Source organism: Elephas maximus, chromosome 10, assembly GCF_024166365.1.
Source record: "Elephas maximus indicus isolate mEleMax1 chromosome 10, mEleMax1 primary haplotype, whole genome shotgun sequence".
NCBI lineage: Eukaryota > Metazoa > Chordata > Mammalia > Proboscidea > Elephantidae > Elephas > Elephas maximus.
This window is the reverse complement of record NC_064828.1, coordinates 65,035,686-65,055,621: the sequence shown is the minus strand read 5'-3', so window position 1 is coordinate 65,055,621 and position 19,936 is coordinate 65,035,686. Positions and strand designations below refer to the sequence as shown.

At 37.4% G+C, this 19,936-nt stretch overlaps 1 protein-coding gene across 1 annotated transcript in view; it reads right to left on the bottom strand.

Moving 5' to 3' along the window:
* STYX (serine/threonine/tyrosine interacting protein) overlaps positions 1 to 19,936 on the bottom strand; it is a 62,857-nt gene that overhangs the window by 6,260 nt on the left and 36,661 nt on the right. The window contains exons 7-10 of the mRNA XM_049897820.1: positions 18,711 to 18,750; positions 18,558 to 18,608; positions 13,841 to 13,913; positions 4,683 to 4,776 (exon numbers count right to left, since the gene is read on the bottom strand). Of these exons, the coding sequence (XP_049753777.1) occupies positions 4,683 to 4,776; positions 13,841 to 13,913; positions 18,558 to 18,608; positions 18,711 to 18,750 (258 nt within the window). The remainder of the gene's footprint in view (positions 1 to 4,682; positions 4,777 to 13,840; positions 13,914 to 18,557; positions 18,609 to 18,710; positions 18,751 to 19,936) is intronic.

The following is a 19,936-nucleotide window of genomic DNA, read 5'->3' as shown; positions in this document are numbered from 1 at the left end:
TGAGATACAGGTAATGCTCCATTGAAAGTTCAAATGACTAGGGGTTTTGGGAACAGAAAGTTAGTCATAAAGTCTTCTTGAGATGACATCGGAGCTAAGTTTTTAATAATAAGGAGACTGAATGTGATGCATTCTAGGTGGAGAAGACACACAGGAAGCCATCAGTTGCTCAGTTTTCTGGAGTGCATAATTAAAGGGGAACAATGAGAGATTCAAACAGAAGAATCGTAACGGCCTTTAATTACAACCTATGGCACCCTAGATTTTCTTCTGTAAGAATGAAGACTTTTGAAAAGAGAAAATATCATTATTAGGACTATCTTTCAGGAAAATAAGCCTGGCCACAATGAAAGGAATGACCAAATAACAAGGGGGGGTGCCGGCAATAAGGACTTGAACTAGATTTGAGATTAAGGATACTATAAGAAAAAAGAAAGGAAAGGAATTTTAAAGATACCAAGGAAACAGATCCTACAGGGTTTGGAAAGTGATTAGAAAGGGTGGAAAAGGAAATAAAAGATTCCATGATAATTAGTAAGGTGCTCCTTAGGGATGCACATACATCATTATCACTACAGGCAGTATAGTGTAATGAGTGCTAGGCTTGTGGGTCAGATCACCTGTGCTCAATTTCCAGATCTGACACCAACTAGGCACATAACCTGTTCTACTTTATAAGGCTGTTGGTTCAAATAAAACTCAAGTGAATTGTGAGGAAAAAAAGCCCATAAATAAAAAGATGCCATGAGTACTCTGCAGCTGTTTCTTCTCATTTTGAGTTGTGCCTAAAGCTTAACTCCATCCACGTCATTAAGGTCAACTCTACTTTGAGAAGGCAGCTCTTCCCCAGTCATCTTTTGAGTGCCTTCCAACCTGGGGAGGCTCATCTTCCAGCACTATATCAGACAGTGTTCGACTGCTATTCATAAGGTTTTCACTGGCTAATGCTTTTCAGAAGTAGACTGCCGGGTCCTTCTTCCTAGTCTGTCTTAGTCTGGAAGCTCAGCTGAAACCTGTTCTCCATGGGTGACCCTGCTGGTATCTGAATACTGGTGGCATAGCTTCCAGCATCACAGCAGCACACAAGCCCCCACAGTACGACAAACTGACAGACTCCAAATAAGAAGCAACAGCTGCAAACATCCATTAATAATCGGAACCTGGAATGTACAAAGTATGAATCTAGGAAAATTGGAAATTGTCAAAAACGAAATGGAACGCATAAACATCGATATCCTAGGAATTAGTGAGCTGAAATGGACTGGTATTGGCCATTTTGAATTAGACAATCATAGAGTCTACTATGCCTGGAAGGAGAACTTGAAGAGGAATGGTGTTGCATTCATCGTCAAAAAGTACGTTTCAAGATCTATCCTGAAGTACAGCGCTGTCAGTGTTAGGATAATATCCATACGACTACAAAGAAGACCAGTTAATACGACTATTATTCAACTTTACGTACCAACCACTAGGGCCAAAGATGAAGAAACACAAATTTTTATCAGCTGCTGCAGTCTAAAATTGATCGAATATGCTATCAAGATACATTGATAATTACTGGTGATCGGAATGTGAAAGTTGGAAACAAAGAAGAAGGATCGGTAGTTGGAAACTATGGCCTTGATGATAGAAACAACGCCGGAGATCAAATGATAGAATTTTGCAAGACCAACGACTTCTTCATTGCAAATACCTCCTTTCACCAACATAAACGGCGACTGTACACATGGACCTCATGAGAAGGAACACACAGAAATCAATCAAATTGACTACATCTGTGGAAAGAGATGATGGAAAAGCTCAATATCATCAGTCAGAACAAGGCCAGGGGCCGACTGTGGAACAGACCATCAATTGCTCATATCCAAGTTCAAGCTGAAACTGAAGAAAACCAGAGCAAGTCCACGAGAGCCAAAATATGACCTTGAGTATATCCCACCTGAATTTAGAGACCATCTGAAGAACAGATTTGATGCACTGAACACTAGTGACTGAAGACCAGATGAGCTGTGGAATGACACCAAGGACATCATCCATGAAGAAAGCAAGAGGTCACTGAAAAGACAGGAAAGAAAGAAAAGATCAAGATGGATGGCAGAGGAGACTCTGAAACTTGCTCTTGAGCGTCATGCAGCTAAAGCAAATGGAAGAGTTGATGAAGTAAAAGAGCTGAACAGAAGATTTCAAAGGGCGTCTCGAGAAGACAAAATAAAGTATTATAACGACAAGTGCAAAGAGCTGGAGATGGAAAACCAAAAGGGAAGAACATGCTTGGCGTTTCTCAAGCTGAAAGAACTGAAGAAAAATTCAAGCCTTGAGTTGCAATAGTGAAGGATTCCATGGGGAAAATATTAAACGATGCAGGAAGCATCAAAAGAAGATGGAAGGAATACACAGAGTCATTATACCAAAAAGAATTAGTCGATATTCAACCATTTCAAGAGGTGGCATATGATCAGGAAATCGATGGTACTGAAGGAAGAAGTCCAAGCTGCTCTGAAGGCACTGGCGAAAAACAAGGCTCCAGGAATTGATGGAATATCAACTGAGATGTTTCAACAAGCAGATGCAGCACTGGTGGTGCTCACTCGACTATGCCAAGAAATATGGAAGACAGCTTCCTGGCCAACTGACTGGAAGAGATCCATATTTATGCCTATTCCCAAGAAAGGTCATCCAACCGAATGTGGAAATTATAGAACAATATCATTAATATCACACACAAGCAAATTTTGCTGATCATTCAAAAACGGCTGCAGCAGTATATCGACAGGGAACTGCCAGAAATTCAGGCCAGTTTCAGAAGAGGACGTGGAACCAGGGATATCATTGCTGATGTCAGATGGATCCAGGCTGAAAGCAGAGAATACCAGAAGGATGTGCACCTGTGTTTTATTGACTATGCAAAGGCATTCAACTGTGTGGATCATAACAAACTATGGATAACATTGCAAAGAATGGGAATTCCAGAACACTTAATTGTGCTCATGAGGAACCTTTACACAGATCAAGAGGCAGTTGTTCGGACAGAACAAGGTATACTGATTGGTTTAAAGTCAGGAAAGGTGTACGTCAGGGTTGTATTCTTTCACCATACCTAGTTCATCTGTATGCTGAACAAATAATCCGAGAAGCTGGACTATAGGAAGAACAGGGCATCAGGACCAGAGAAAGACTCATTAACAACCTGTGTTATACAGATGACACAACCTTGCTTGCTGAAAGTGAAGAGGACCTGAAGCACTTATAAACTAATGAAGATCAAAGACCACAGCCTTCAGTATGGACTGCACCTGAACATAAAGAAAACAAAAATCCTCACAACTGGACCGATGAGCAACATCATGATAAATGGAGAAAAGACTGAAGCTGTCAAGGATTTCATTTTACTTGGATCCACAATCAACAGCCATGGAAGCAGCAGTCAAGAAATCAAAAGATGCACTGCACTGGGCAAATCTGCTGCAAAGGACCTCTTCAAAGTGTTGAAGAGCAAAGATGTTACCCTGAAGACTAAGGTGTGCCTGACCCAAGCCATGGTATCTTCAATCACATCATATGCATGTGAAAACTGGACAATGAATAAGGAAGACTGAAGAAGAGTTGATGCTTTTGAATTGTGGTGTTGGCGAAGAATATTGAATATACCATGGACTGCCAAAAGAACGAACAAATCTGTCATGGAAGAAGAGCAGCCAGAATGCTCCTTAGAGGCAAGGATGGCGAGACTGTGTCTTACATACTTTGGACATGTTGTCAGGAGGGATCAGTTCCTGGAGAAGGACATCATGCTTGGCAGAGTACAGGGTCAGCAGAAAAGAGGAAGACCCTCAACGAGGTGGACTGACACAGTAGCTGCAACAATGAGCTCAATCATAACAATTATAAGGATGGCGCAGGACCGGGCAGTGTTTCGTCTTGTTGTGCGTATGGTCTCTATGAGTTGGAACCGATTCAACGGCCCCTAACAACAACAACGAGTCCTCTAGTAGAGTGAAAACAAAGAGAGTAAATTTGGAAACGGATAGTGGTGATGATTGCACAAAATGATCAATGTAATTAATGTCACCGAACTATACATGTAAAAAATGTTGAAATGGTTTATTATATATATACTCGTTATAATTAAAAAAAAAAAAAAGGACTAAACAAGAGTAGTAAGGTCTTAGAGAAGGAAGGTAAAGTTAAAAGGTATTTTGAGAGCATGCCTGGATAATTAACTTAAAAAGCAGGGAGGGCTCTTCTGAAATGGGGATGGAAGGGAGAAAGAGTTGAAATATTGACAGCAAATTAGCCTACTTAACTTGAAGCATGCTTTCATTTATTAGTCACCCTTTGTTTTTAGTAAAATCAAGGCTTCTTCTCTAGACTCCTCTTATTAATCTTTGCAAGACAGTCATGCTACTTAACACACTTAAACAAGACGAAAACGGTCTTCTAATTAGTATACTCTAATTGACTTGGCACAATGGTGTATATACAGGAGAAGCTCAAAACAACACACATTTATTCACTATAAAATCAACCCTTTTGAAATTATCTTGCTTTAATTTAAAAGTTTATCCGAAGTTTTCTAAACAACTATATTGTTCAGTGTAATCTCTGGCTAGCAAAAGAAGCGCTCCACTGTTCACACCACCACGTTTCTCCCCCAGCTTTCTCCAAAAAGAAAAAATCCTTACCTGTGGTGCCAGAATGAACAGATAATGACCTTTCTATCTGCAGTGGTGACATCATCTGTATTGACAGTTTTGCTAAGTAGATGGCTTCATATTCCTAAAAAAGATTTTAATTAACTTGAATATACATTTAAATTAGCTTACAATGAAAAATCTGTTGCCATACTGTAAGAGAAATGCAGGTTTAAAAGTCCTATCTCATATAATTTCACAACTTCTGACAACTATAAATCAAATCAGGCCGATAGCTTGCACTAGGGTATCACACACTGAATTGCCAGTCAGAATGTGTCCTCTGCCACTGAGGAGTTCGCTGTATGATCTCTGACTTACTCTCTTAAAACAAAACAAACAGAACACCTTGAACTGGCAATCTCATAAAATGGTTCTAAAAATGAGATAAAGTTCAGTAAGAATAAAATGCTATCAAAAAACTCAAAACCCATTGCTGCCAAGTTGATTCCGACTCAAAGGGACCTATATGGTTGTAAAATATTTTAAAAATCAAATTAATATATTTGATATATTTGCATATGTATTTTTTTTTAATTCCTTAAAAACAATAGACTTGTACTTCCAGTTAAAGGAATAAAGGCATTTCTGTCTCTTCTCTCCTTTCTGAAAACAATAGAAAACTTATTTGATAAAGCTAGGAAATAGTCATAACCCCAAATATGAGAAGAATAAGGAGAAAAGTAAAGTGATTATCAAATAGGTCAGGATACTGGTGACCTTCATGAAGTGAGAAAGAGAGTTGTGATTGCAGCATCTTTCCTCAAGAAGAAAGGAACATCAGGAGGGCTTTTGGGTCCTGGAAACTTTCAATTTCTTGGCCTTTGTGGTGGTTACACAGATGTTTATTTACATTTTACATATTTTTCTGTATGTGTTTTATATTTCACAATAAAATACATTTAATGGAATCAGAGTAAGGTAGGCACAGAAGATGCCTGACTCTGCAGATATGAGACAGAGCAGGTACCTACAGTTCAGAGTCCTCCAAAGATGGGGCTGACCCAAGGATAAAACCAGTAATCCCTTGTGCAGTATTACAAAATCAAGAAGTATGAATGGGCTGAGGGAAGAGGCAAGGCATTTTAAGTCTCCCAAGACAACTGGGAAAATTCAAGCTGTCTGCCTTCCACAACAGTTCTCTTGGTCCCTTTCCCACAACTCTTGGGCAAAGAGCTGATCTAAGAAGAATATCCCCAATTCAAGGATGAACAGTAATAAAAAAAAGGAACCAGTACAGGCCTTACGCAAAAGTGCTACAAGAGGGGAAAAAAAAAAAAAAAAAAGCAATGCAACATTATAACCAAAAGGCATACAAAGAGCACAGCATTACATCATGAACACAGGTGAAAATTACAAACAAATAATTTTCTATTAAAGAGAATATTGCATCCCTGAAATGAGTTCAAAGAGGTGATAAAAGGATCCATGGAAGAAATATGACAACAGAAGATGACACATCAACTATCAGAACTGAACAAAGAAATGGAAAAGGAAAAAAAAAAAAACCTTCAGAAATGAATAAGAGAATCAACAAATAGACTGAACTATGCAATTCTCAGACAGCATCAATTTCCCCTTTTCTCCTAGATTGTTCTAATCAGCACAGAAATACGCTGTACTTTCTCCCATCTTAGACAATAAACAAAAATCCTCTACTAACCCCAGTTCCCCCTCTAACTACTGTTTCATTTCTGTTCTCCTCTTCAAAGCAAAATTACTAGAATTACCTATTCTTGCTGTTCAAACTCCTCTCTTCCCCCTTTCCCTTGAACTCTCTGCAATTATGCGTACCCCCACCCTCCATGTAAACCGTCTGTCAAGGACACCCGTGACCCCGTGTTCCTAACCTAATGTCAATTCTCGGCCCTTCATTTATGTAACCTGTTATCGGCCTGTGACATCGTGGTCACTCTCTTTGCAAACACTTCCTTCATTTGACTTTCAGACATTGTATCACCCTGATTTTCCTCTCCCCTCACTGGCCACTCCTCAGTCTCCTCTGCTATTCTTCCTCATCTCCCCAACCTCTACATGTTGGGGTGCATCAGGGTTCAGTCTTTGAAATTCTTCTCTATCCACACTCACTCCCCTACTGATCTCATCCAGTCTCTAGGCTTTCGATAGCATCTATATACTGACAATCCCTAAATATTTGGTTCTTTTTCTTCAGCTTCATTCTTACATGTAACTGCCTAATAGCTCTTTCAACCTTAACATGACCAGAACTGAAGGCTTGATTTTATGCCCTTCAAACCTTCACTTCATGCAGTTTCCCCCATAGCCGGTATGAAAACCATTGCTGTTGAGTCGATTCTGACTCATAGCGACCATATAGGACAGGGCAGAACTGTCCCATAGGGTTTCCAAGGAGTACCTGGTGGATTTGAACTGCCGACCTTTAGGTTAGCAACCCTAGCACTTAACCACTATGCCATCAAGGTTTCCTCCCACTTATCAGTAAGCAGCAACTCCAGTTTTCAAGCTAAATGGCTTAGAGTCATCCTTATCTCCTCTCTTTCAAAAATCACATCCAATCCATCAGCAAAACCTGTAGCTATACCGTTAAGGAAATCTAGAATCTGATTTCTTCTTACGATGCCCCCTGCTACTACTTGGTCCAGATTAATATTCTCTCTGGACTGGATTATTAAAATAGACTCCTAACTGGTCTGACTTGCTTCTGACTTTGCCCCACACTGTCCCTACAGTCTATAGTCAACACAGTAGCCAGAGTGATCCTGTTACAAGAAGTCGTTCTTCTGCTCAAAATAAAAGCCAAACATGTGACCCATATCTCATTCCCTACTATTCTATTTCCTTACTCTGTTTCAGGCACATAGACCTTCTGGAAATTCCTTGAAACTACTACACAGGCTCCCACCTCAAGGCATTTGCACTTATTATTCCCCCTCTACCTAGAATGCTTTCCCAAAAATATCTGTATAGCTTGTTCTCTCAACTACTCCAGGTCTTTACTTTCTCAGGCCTTCTCTAATAACCCTTTTAAAAATGCAATTCTTGTCTTATAGTCCTTTCAGGGCCTTATTTTTCTCAAGAGACTCATTACAATTACATCTACTATTTTTCCTTTGTTTCCAGTAAACAAAGGAAAATTCCCCCACTAGAGTAAGTTCCAGAAGGACAGAGATCTGCCTCTTTTGTTTTCTACTTTATTGCCAGTGCCTAAAACAGTGCCAAATAAATATTTGATGAAACCATATCGGGAAAGACAACCCAGAGAAAACTCAAGAAAAAAGGAGAAAGAACAAAGTTGAAAATAAAGAGAATGGCAGATATAGAAGACAAAGGGGAGCCAATATAAAATATATCCCTAGGGTGAAAAATCAAGAAAACAAAACAGAACAAAAGCAAAACAAAATAAGTACTAATTAAAAAAAAAAAAAAAACTTTTCTGAAACAAGGGAAGGCAAGATGCAAAAATGTACTACAAGTCAGAAAAAACTGATACAGCCTAATCAACAAGTATATCCTGACAAAGGATCTTATGCACACCTAGGATCACTATACCCCACCCCCCCCCAAAATCAAGACATCTAAGGGCAGAATTTTTTTTTTTAATTAGGCTACCCTCAGATTTTTCCAGATCAATATCAGATCTGTGTATAAAGCTATAAGGGGAAAAGTATTAAATACATATTTTTTATATCTGGCCAATTGTCATTCAAACATAAGGGCAAAAGATATTTTCTGACATGCAAGGACTTAGGGAATACAGTTTCCATGAACTCTTCTTGAAAATAATGCCTAAAGACAAATAGAGGTTGAATAAAGAAGCTGTGATAGCTGATAGGATTGGGTGAATTCTATTCAAATGCAGAACTAAGAACGAATAACTAGGAAATATGGTTATAGAATAGAATACAAATGTTATAACAATGTAGAAAAAGTATATAATTTTTTAAAAATTAGGAGGTGGTACTGGATCAGATAGCAATACTCAGCCACAGCCATATTAAGGAAATGCACCTAAAATCGAAGTTACTTAAAAAAATTGAAAGAAAAGGGATAAGAACACTCACAAAGCAGATGCAAACAGCAAAAAAGTAGGGTTCACAATATTAATATTAAACAAGGTTACTTTCAAGGTAAAATAATTACATGAAAGAAAAATAAAGGGTACAACCACTTAACTTGAAATTTTATGTACCAGATAACACAGCACCAAAAATTTCAAAGAAATTATACGCAATAAAGGAAAAATAAATAAACACCATATAGTAATACCAAACCAAAAACCAAACCCATTGCTGTTGAGTCAATTCTGACTCATAGGGACCTTATAGGACAGAATAGAACTGCCCCATAGAATATCCAAGCAGCACCTGGTAGATTCAAGCTGCCAATCTTTTGGTTCACTACACCACCAGGGTTTCTAATATAGTATTAGGAGATTTCAATTCACCTCTCTCAGCCCAAGACAGATCAAGTGGACAAATATATCGAAAACAGAGAATATATCTTCTTTTCAAGTGCCCACGAAATATTCATAAAACCAACTGCATATCTGGCAACAAAGCAAACATAAAAAAAAAAAAAAAAAGAAGTAAAAAGAAATAAGTAAAAAAAAAAAAAAAAAGTATAAACCATTCTCTGATGAAATGCAATAAAACTAAGTATAAATAAAAATAGAAAAAAAAAACCTTTATCTAAACATTAAAAAACCTCTGAAACATTTTGGATAAAAAATAAAATAAAATCTAAAATCAAAGAATATCAAGCTAAACAATAATAATAAAAAAAAATCAGAACCTGTAGGATAGGCTAAAGCAATGCTAAGAGGGTAACTCATAGTCCTGAATTACTGAAACTTTCACTTAAATATATACCAAAAAACAGCAACAATAACAAAACCCAAGAAATTAGAATACTATTACAAAGCGTATAAACTAATTAGATCAAGGGAAAAAAAAGCACAGATACACAGAACTAGAAACAAGAATGAGAATGAAAACTAGCCACAGAATCAGAGATATTAAAAAGAATATAAGATATACTATTTTCTTTAATTCTATGCAAAATTCTATGAAATAATTATATAGGAGACTATAAAACCATCCAAAATGACCCTAAGAGCATCAGAAAATCAGATCTACAAAATTAAGAAAGTTTTCCAAGTCTTTGCTCACCCTCAAAATATATGAATGAATAACTGAATTAAATAAAACATCAAAATTGGATGATTTAAAAAGTGCGGTATACCAAAACATTAAGAAACAGGTAATGCTAATCTGCTTCAAATTGTTCCAGAGCATACAGACAAGAAAACCAGAAAAAGGTTATGCAGAAAAAAATACTACGAACTACTATCACTTATTCAGCTAATTCAAAATTAAAAAAAAAAAAAAGCAAATATAATCCATCAACACATTAAGAGAAGAGTATATCATAATCAAGTGGGATCTATTCCTGAACCAAAAGGATGACTGCATATTAGGAAACTGAACATAATGTGACCTAATATTTCAACTGGAAATGCTGGTGGCATAGTAGGTAAAGGTTACAGCAGTTAATCGAAAGATCGGCTGCTCAAAACCCTACGGAACAGTTCTACTCTGTCCCACAGGGTCCCTATGAGTCAGAATCGACTTGACAGCAATGGGTTTGGTCTTTTTTTGGTAGTATTTCAATCCGCCATATTAATGGCACACAACAACAACAAAAAAACGATTGCTGTCACGTCGAATTCTGACTTCTAGTGGCCCTACAGAACAAGCGCAGAATAGGACTGCCCCATAGGGTTTCCAAGGCAGTAAATCTTTTTGGAAACTGACTGCCACATCTTACTCCCACGGAGCGGGTGGTGGGTTCAAACCACCAATCTTTCAGTCGGCAGCTGAGCGCTTAACCACTGTACCACCAGGGCTCCTTTTTAAGGACTACAGTCATTCCATAAACACTAAAAATAAATAAAACCTTAAAAAAAAAACCAAAACCATTTATTCCGGATAATCACTCTTAACACAGGAATAGCTGGATAGTGTGTAGTAAAGTATTAACTTTACCCAAAGAGAGGTGAGGTTTTGTCCCTGGTTCCTGGGAGGATAAACTCTAAACCCTCGGGAATTCCCAAGTGATTGAAGTGTGCATGTTATTTATGGCAGGCTCCTGGATATTTTATGCTAATGAGATGACTAAGAATGGTATCTGCCCACCAGAAAGACTAACCATGTGATTAAAAGGTTGGAGCTTTGGGCCAATGATATCACCCCAACCTCTGAGGAGGGATGAGGGGCTGGAGATTGGGTTCAATAATGTGGCCAGTGAGTCAATCAATCATGCCTCCTAATGAAGCCCCAATAAAAACTCTGGACACTGAGGCTTGGGTAAGCTTCACTGACTGACAATATTCTGTATTATCACGTTTATGTGCTGTGAAGGTGACAAGTTGCGACTCCATGAGGAGAGGATAACGAAAGCTTCATGCTTGGGACCCTCCTAGATTTTGCCTTACACAGCACTCCCTTTGGCTGACTCTGATTCATACCTTTTTGCTACAATAAAATTGTAATCATAAGTACAGTGCTTTCAGTGAGTTTTATAAGTCATTCTGGCAAATTATTGAATCTGAGGGGGTAGTTAAAAAAAAAAAAAAAACCTGTTGCGGTCAAGTCAATTCCAACTCATAGCAATGCTATAAGACACAGCAGAACTGCCCCACAGGGTTTCTAAGAAGTGGCCAGTGGATTTCAACTGCTGATCTTTTGGTGAGCAGCCAAGCTCTTAACCACTCCACTACCAGGGCTCCCCTAAATTTGGAGCCAGCTGGTCAAAAGTGAGGGTGGCTTGGAGACCCCTGAGCTTGTGGCTGGTGTCTGATATTGGACAGACATGGGGTCCTGAGGACTGTGCCCTTAACCTGTGAAGGCTGGCTTAACTCCAGGAAGTTGGTGTCAGTAGTTACACACACACACACACACACACACACATATGCATGTGTGCATGGTGCAACACTAGAAGCACTGAGATTAAAATAAAAAATAAGGTAAGCATGACCGCTATCACCACTATTACCTATTGTTCTGATACAATGACATCCAATGAGAAAGAAAATAAAAAAATTAGAAGATGGTAAAATTATGATTTGAGGATGAGATGAAAAGCTAAGAGACTCAACTGGAGAATTCACTGGAATCAAAGTGTTTAGGAAGCTTGCCAACTGCAAAATTAATCAACAATAATCTATAGCTTTTTTATACACAAATACAAATTTCTATTACAAATTAGAAAACATACTGGAAGGAAAAAAAAAAACTCATTTATAATAGAAACAAAAGAAATAAAATACCTAGGAATAAATGTAAAGGTTCTATACAAAAAAAACTTTAGAACTCTAAAGTTGACTTGGATAAATGGAACACATTCTTAGACAGGAAGACTTAAAATTTAAAGGTGTCAATTCTTTCTGAACTGTGAATGTAAAGATAGAAAAAATGCCTACAGTACTTCTTTCAGTAAAATTCACACCAAAAAATAAATGTAAGTACTTGCCAGGAAAATTCTGGAAAAGAATATTAATAAGGGGATCTTGAGTCATATCATAAATTATTTATATAAAATTATACAGTATTTGAAACTGTTTGATACAGGTACAGAAACAAACAGATCAATATAACAAGAAACAAAGTCCAGAAACAGGCCCAAGTACAGATCAAAATTTGGTACAAAATAAAAATGGCATTTCAAATCAGGAGGGCAATGACAGATTTCCTTAACACAAATAGCCCTTAGAAACCAGTGAGAAAAAGACTAACAACCTGATAGAAAAATGGGCAAAGAACATCAACAATCAGTTTAGAGAAAAATATAAATAACTCAAACATAAAAAAAAGTTCTAACCTCACTCAATTAAAGGGAAGGAAACTGTGGGGAGAAAAAAGTTGTTATTTTTACCACCATGATGACAACAATCGAAAAGTTCACTAAAACACTTTTGGCTATTGTTGGCTAGGGTATAGGGAAATAGGTACCTCCTTGTTTCACGGTTGTGGAAGGTTACATTATTTTAACCTTTTAAAGACAATTTGGTAACATCTATTAAATTTCAAATGTCCTCTAATCCAGCATTTTCACTTTGATGAATTATTTTACAGGTGTATTCACCCATGTACACAGACATGTCCCCACCTGGACATTATTTACAGTATTGTCTATAATCATGAAAGGCTAGAAATAATCTAAATGTCCATTAACAAGAAACTGGTCACATAAAATTGTGATTCACATACACTATAAAATATTGTGCAAGTAGAGTGATATTTGCTGTTATAAAATTACCTTCAAGATATACTATTAAGGAGACCTGCTTTTCATTTGTATTCTCTTAGGCAGTGCTGGATTTTAACTTTTTAAACCATGTGTATGTATTACTCTTTCAAATACGAAAATCAGTTAAAAAAAAAAGTTTTTACACCACATGACAAAAGGCAAAGAAATTCACAAATTAAAGTTAGTTGGAATGTATTCTACAATATAACTATAAAGAAGGAATAAAAGAAACATTTTCCATAAACAGGCTGAAGATGCCACTGTTTGTCTTTTGAATGAATGAAGTAAAACTGTCCTCTATTACTGAAACAACACATTTTGTAATATTCTTGACGTTTCATTGTGAGATTCATTCCTGCATAACTAAATGGAATTAGCCAGAATACATTCTTCAAGCTACTATCTTTCCCTCTTCAAAAAAAATGAATAAATCTAATTAGATAATTCATAGGTTTATATTCTTTTTTTAGTGAATCTGATCAGAATGAACAAAATTTGAAACAACATGGAAAGGATAAAATACATTCAATAGAAAAAACCTGCAATGTATATGTAATATACTTAGTATCGAATCAATCTCAGGCTCTATGTATGTGATCGAAACAGAAAAACAGAATTGAAGAAATGCCTACCAATTATTTTACCTTAGTTTTATCAAAGAGCCTTTAACCCCTTTTCCTTGGTAATGGTAGCTTTTAAAAAAATATATTCTAAAATAGATTGAAACTTGAAAAACAGTCACCTTAGTCAGATTATGGCAATTTTAAGAAGTTGCAAAGTAAATTCTATACTTAAGTTACATGGAAATATGACTTGAAATATCCTACTTTCTGACTGCCTTAATGAGGAATAGAAGTTACCTGAAGTTGATGGACAAATCCAGCATTAGGGTTAATACAAAATCTTCTTTCTTGAACATAAGCAAATGCATCTCTGAAAAAAGAAAATAAATAAAATTAATGAGATGGCATTAAATTTTGATGAATTAATCTCAATTCTTCAAGAATTTACCTAAAATAGGAACTTACCTAAAAATTTACCTAAAATGGGAAATCATACTCATACAACTTATACTACAGACGGGTACTGAGCTTTAGTGAAAAAATCAACAGCATGGTCATACTGCGTTTCACAGTTCTTCTCTGTACCAGGAGAATTATATCTACTTTGTGTTGCTGTGAGGCTAAATGAGATAAAAGTACCTATAATCGTACCTGGCACAATACAGGGAAGCTATTTTAACTACAGGCAGTCTCTGGGTTAGAAACAAGATCTGTTCCTAAGTGTGTCTTTAAGTCAAATTTGTAGGTAAATCAGAACAGGGGCATACAGTTCTTACCCTTACTTTGGTGCAAAAAATACTCAAAGTCTTTTCAGTGATTTAAAAGCTGCACGTGCAGCAAGTGACAGTGACTATGATGAAGAATATGTTTCCAGTAGGGGTTGGTACAATCCTTTCAAAGTGAGAGCAAATTTAAACAACATTAAAGGGCAAGTACAAGCTGTCTGTAAGTCGGACGTTCGTAACCTGGGGGCTTACTATATTAATACAGACAAAATAACAAATAATAAGGAGAATATATAAAAGAGGAAGTCTACCATTGCACATTAAATCTTTTCAATTACCTAAACAAGGCATTTGATTTCAAAATATATTCCTTTAAGAACGGCTATTTTTAAGCACACTTTTCCATTATAAATATAAAGCATAAAGAACAATGTAAATGTAAACAAGCATATGAATGTCTACTATGTGTTAGGCAAGTGGATCCAATGTTGAACATAGCCCAAGCATAGAGAGTGATGGGGAATATGGTATAAGGAATAAGAGGCTGGTGTAATGCAAAGTTTAACGGGCCATGTAAAAAACTAAGGATCAAAAACCTTGGAGAGGTTTTAGGGGTAAGATTATTGTATGAATAGATTTTTGAAACGATCATTTCAATTGTAGTGTGGACAAGAGAATAGACTGGAAGAGAGAAAGAATAAATGAGATCACTAAGTAGGCTATTTTTGGAATAGTCCAGGAGAGATAGGACTGAAGCTTGGATTAAGAGATTAGAATAGAATGGTCATGAAGGAGGAGAAAGATTTAAGATTGTTGTTGTTAGGTGCAGTCGAGTGGGTTCTGACTCATAGCGACCCTACACACAACAAATCGAAACACTGCTGGGTCCTGCACCATCCTCACAATCGTTGTTATGCTTTGGGCCCATTGTTACAGCCACTATATCCATCCATTTGTTGAGGGTCTTCTTTTTTGATGGCCCTCTACTTTACCAAGCATGATGCCCTTCTCCAGGGAACAGTCCCTCCTGATAAGACGTTCAAAGCCTTTAAGACGAAGTCTCGCCATCCCTGCTTCTAAGGAGCATTCTAGCTGTACTTCCTCCAAGACAGATTTGTTTATTCTTCTGGCACTCCATTGTATATTCAAAATTCTTTGCCAACACCATAATTCAAAAGCATCAATTCTTTTTCTGTCTTCTTCATTCGGTGCCCTGCTGTTGCAAGCATACGAAGGGACTGAAAATATCACGGCTTGGGTCAGGTGCACCTTAGTCCACAAAGTGACATCTTTGCCTTTTAACCCTTTAAAGAGGTCTTTTGCAGCAAATCTGCCCACTGCAACATGTTGTTTGATTTCTTAACTGCTGCTTCCATGGCTGTTGACTGTGGATCCAAGTAAAACGAAATCCTTGACAACTTCAATCTTTTCTCCGTTTATCATAATGTTGCTCATTGGCCCAGTTGTGAGGGTTTTTGTTTTCTTTATGTTGAGATGAAATCCATACTGAAGGCTGTAGTCTTTGATCTTCATCAGTAAGTGCTCAAGTCCTCTTCACTTTCAGCAAGCAAGGCTGTGTCACCTGCATATCACAGGTTGTTAATGAGTCTTCCTCCAATCCTGATGCCACATTCTTCTTCATATAGTCCAGCTTCCCGGATTATATGCTCAGCATACAGACAAAGTACGGAAAAAGGATACAATCCTGACACACACCCTTTCTGACTTTAAACCACACAGTATCCCTTTGTTCTGTTCAAAAGACTGCCTCTTGGTCTATGTACACAGATATATTTAGGAGATAAAATAGAGAGGATCTGCTAATGGATCAGTGTGGAAGGCAGGGCAGTGAGAGGGAAGGAGGTGTCCACGATGACAACAAGATTTCTAACTTGTACAATAAGACACACTGAGAAAGGGAACACTGTACACTAGTCAGGTTTATATTTTGTTTTGGAGAGAGAAGCTCACGAGACTATTTTTTAAATTTATGTGATATGCTTGGAAAAGATGATTTTGGGTAAGGAAGACTATATTGAAATGAACAGAAGCTATACACAAATCATCCAACTGCTATCACAGGTAAACATAAAAAATAAATCTTTTAAACAATGAAAGCTACTAATAAACTTTGTGTCCAAGAGTTTTTAAACTCAGACTAACCAATTCACTAGTGGTTAAGTAGTATTCCATTGATGTTACTTTGGTTTCCTAAAATAACAAGTTAGCACTAGTCTCATAAAACCAAGAAATATTGGCCTAAGTAGACCTATATAAGGTAAGCTATAAAGATTGAGAGACTACCATGTGATATAAGAGCCCACCTTAATCAAACACAACTTGATGATGTAATCACAGGAAATATTAACTTCAAACTCCCAAATCATCTCTATTAGGCTTCATTTTTTTAAATTGTGCTTTGGGTGAAAGTTACAATTCAAGCCAGTCTCTCATACAAAAACTTACACACACATTGTTACAGGCCCCTAGTTGTTCTCCCTACAATGTGACAGGACACTCCTTCTCTCTACCCTGTATTTCCCACGTCCATTCAACCTGCTCCTATTCCTCTCTGCCTTCTCATTTTGCCTCCAGACAGGAGCTGCCCACATAGTCTCAAGTGTCTGCTTGAGCTAAGAAGTACCCTCCTCACCAGTATCACTTTATGTCTTATAGTTCAGTCTAATCTTTGTCTGAAGAGTTGGGAATGATTTTAGTTTTCGGCTAACAGACATTTCAGGGGCCATTACCTCTGGGGTACCTCCAGTCTCAGTCAGACCACTAAGTCTGATCTTTTTACTAGAGTTTGAAGACTGCATTCCACTTTTCTCCTGCACTATCAGGGATTCTCTGCTGTGTTCCGTGTCAGCAGTCACTGGTGGTAGCCAGGCACCATCTAGTTTTTCTGGTCTTAGGCTGATGGAGTCTCTGGTTTATGTGGCCCTTTCTTTCTCTGGGGCTCACATTTTCCTGGTGTCTTTGGTGTTCTTCATTCTCCTGTGCTCCAGGTGGGTTGAGACCAACTGATGCATCTTAGCTTGCCACTTGCTAGCTTTTAAGATCCCAGATGCCACTCACCAAAGTGGGATGCATGTTTTCTTAATACACTTTGTTACGCCAAGTGACCTATATGTCCCCTGAAACCATGGTGCCGAGACCCCCACCCCTGCTACCCTGTCCCTCAAAGTGTTTGACTGTATTCAGGAAACTTCTTAGCTTTTGGATTAGTCCAGTTGTGCTGACTTCCCCTGTATTGTGTGTTGTCCTTCCTTTCACCTAAAATAATTCTTGTTCAGTATCTAATTAGTGAATACCCCTCTCCCGCCCTCCCCACCCTCGTAACCATCAAAGAATGTTTTCTTCTGTGTTTAAACCTTTTCTTGAGTTCTTATAATGGTCTCATATAATATTCGTCCTTTTGCAACTAATTTCACTCAGTATAATGCTTTCCAGATTCCTCCATGTTACGTTTCATGGATTCACCATTGTTCTCCACCGTTGCACAGTATTCCATTGTGCGAATATACTGTAATTTGTTTATCCATTCATCTGTTGATGGGTACCTTGGTTGCTTCCATCTTTTTGCTAATGTAAACAGTGCTGCAATGAACATGAGTGTGCATGTATCTACTCCTATAAAGGCTCTTAACGCTCTAGGATACATTCCAAGGAATGGGATTGCTGTATTGTATGATAGTTCTATTTCTAGCTTTTTAAGGAAGCGCCAAAACGATTTCCAAAGTGGTTGTACCATTTTACATTTCTACTAGCAGTGTACAAGTGTTCCAACCTCTCCACAGCCTCTCCAACATTTATTATTCTGAGTTTTCTGAGTTAATGCCAGCCTTGCTGGGGTAAGATGGTATCTCATTGTAGTTTTGATTTGCATTTTTCTAATGGCTAATGATCATGAGCATTTTCTCATGTATCTGTTAGCCACCTGAATGTCTTCTTTGGTGAAGTGCCTGCCCATTTTTTAATTGGGTTGTCTTTTTGTTGTTGAGGTTTTGCAGTATCTTGTAGATTTCAGAGATAAGGTGCTGAATCAGATTTGTCATAGCCAAACATTTTTTCCCCGACTGTAGGTTGTCTCTTTATTCTTTTGGTGAAGTCTTTGGATGAACATTAAGTGTTTGATTTTTAGGAGCTCCCAGTTATCTAGTTTTTCTTCTGGGTGTTTGTGCATTGTTAGTAATGTTTTGTATACTGTTTATACCGTGTATAAGGGCTCCTAAGCTTCATCTTAATAAGACTTTAAATTATGTCTAGGTTTTAGACTACTTTCTTACCTGTACTTCATTCCAAAAGTTTCCATAATGTATGCAATAACAAAGGCAGCACTGAAGAAAGGAAAAAAATTTTAGAAAACAAACAAACGAACAAAAAAACCACAATTCATTAATTAAATGCTACAGAAGGAAAGATTATCTCTAACTTTATACCTCCTAGAGATCCCAGCATTTCCATGGACAAGAACTTTTCCTGAAAAAAAGAAATAGTTATTCTGATAGAAAAACACTTGATTCAACAGTTAAAATACACTGAAAATCTAATATCATACCATGGTAAAACAATTTTTTTCTTAAATGCTTTATATTAAATACGTTTTTATTGTTGCTAGATGCCATCAAGTCGGTTCCAACTCATAATGACCCTATGCACAAAAGAATGAAACACTGCCCAGTCCTGCGTTATCCTCACAATTGTTGCTATGGTTGAGCCCATTGTTGTAGCCACTGAGTCAATCCATCTTTTTGAGGGTCTTCCTCTTTTTCGCTGACCCTCTACTTTATCAACCACGATGTTCTTCTGTAAGGACTGGTCCCTCCTGATAACATGTCCAAAGTACATGAAATTAAGTCTGCCATCCTTGCGTCTAAGGAGCATTCTGGCTGTATTTATCTTAAGAGACATTTGTTTGTTCTTCTGGCAGTCCATGGTAAAGTCAATATTCTTTGCCAACACCATAGTTCAAATCCATCAATTTTTCCATCTTCCTTATTCACTGTTGAGGTTTCGCATGCTTATGAGGTGACTGAGAACACCATGGCTCAGTCAGGCACACCTTTGTCCACAAAGTAACATCTTTGCTTTTTAACACTTCAAAGAAGTCTTCCGCAGCAGATTTGCCCAAAGCAATATATTGTTTGATTTCTTGATCGCTGCTTCCATAGGCGTTGATTGTGGATCCAAGTAAAATGAAATCCTTGACAAGTTCAATGTTTTGTTTACTGATCCTCCTTCTTTGTTTCCAACTTTAGTATTCCAATCAGCAGTAATTATCAATGCATCCTGACTGCATGTTTGATCAATTTCAGATGCAGAAGTTGATAAAAATCTTCAATTTCTTCATCTTTGGACTTAGTAGTTAGTGCGTAAATTTGAGTAATAGTCGTATTGACTGGTCTTCCTTGTAGGCATATGGGTATTATCCTCATTGACAGCGTTATACCTCAGGATACATCTTGAAATGTTTTTTTTACCAATGAATGTAATGTCATTCCTCTTCAATTTGTCAGTTGCAGTAGGGTAGACCATATGATTGTCTGATTCAAAATGGCTCATACCAGTCTATTTCAGCTTACTAATGTCTGGGATATTGCTCTTTGAAGCATTTGATTTCATTTTTTACAACTTTCAATTTTCCTTGATTCATACTTCATACATT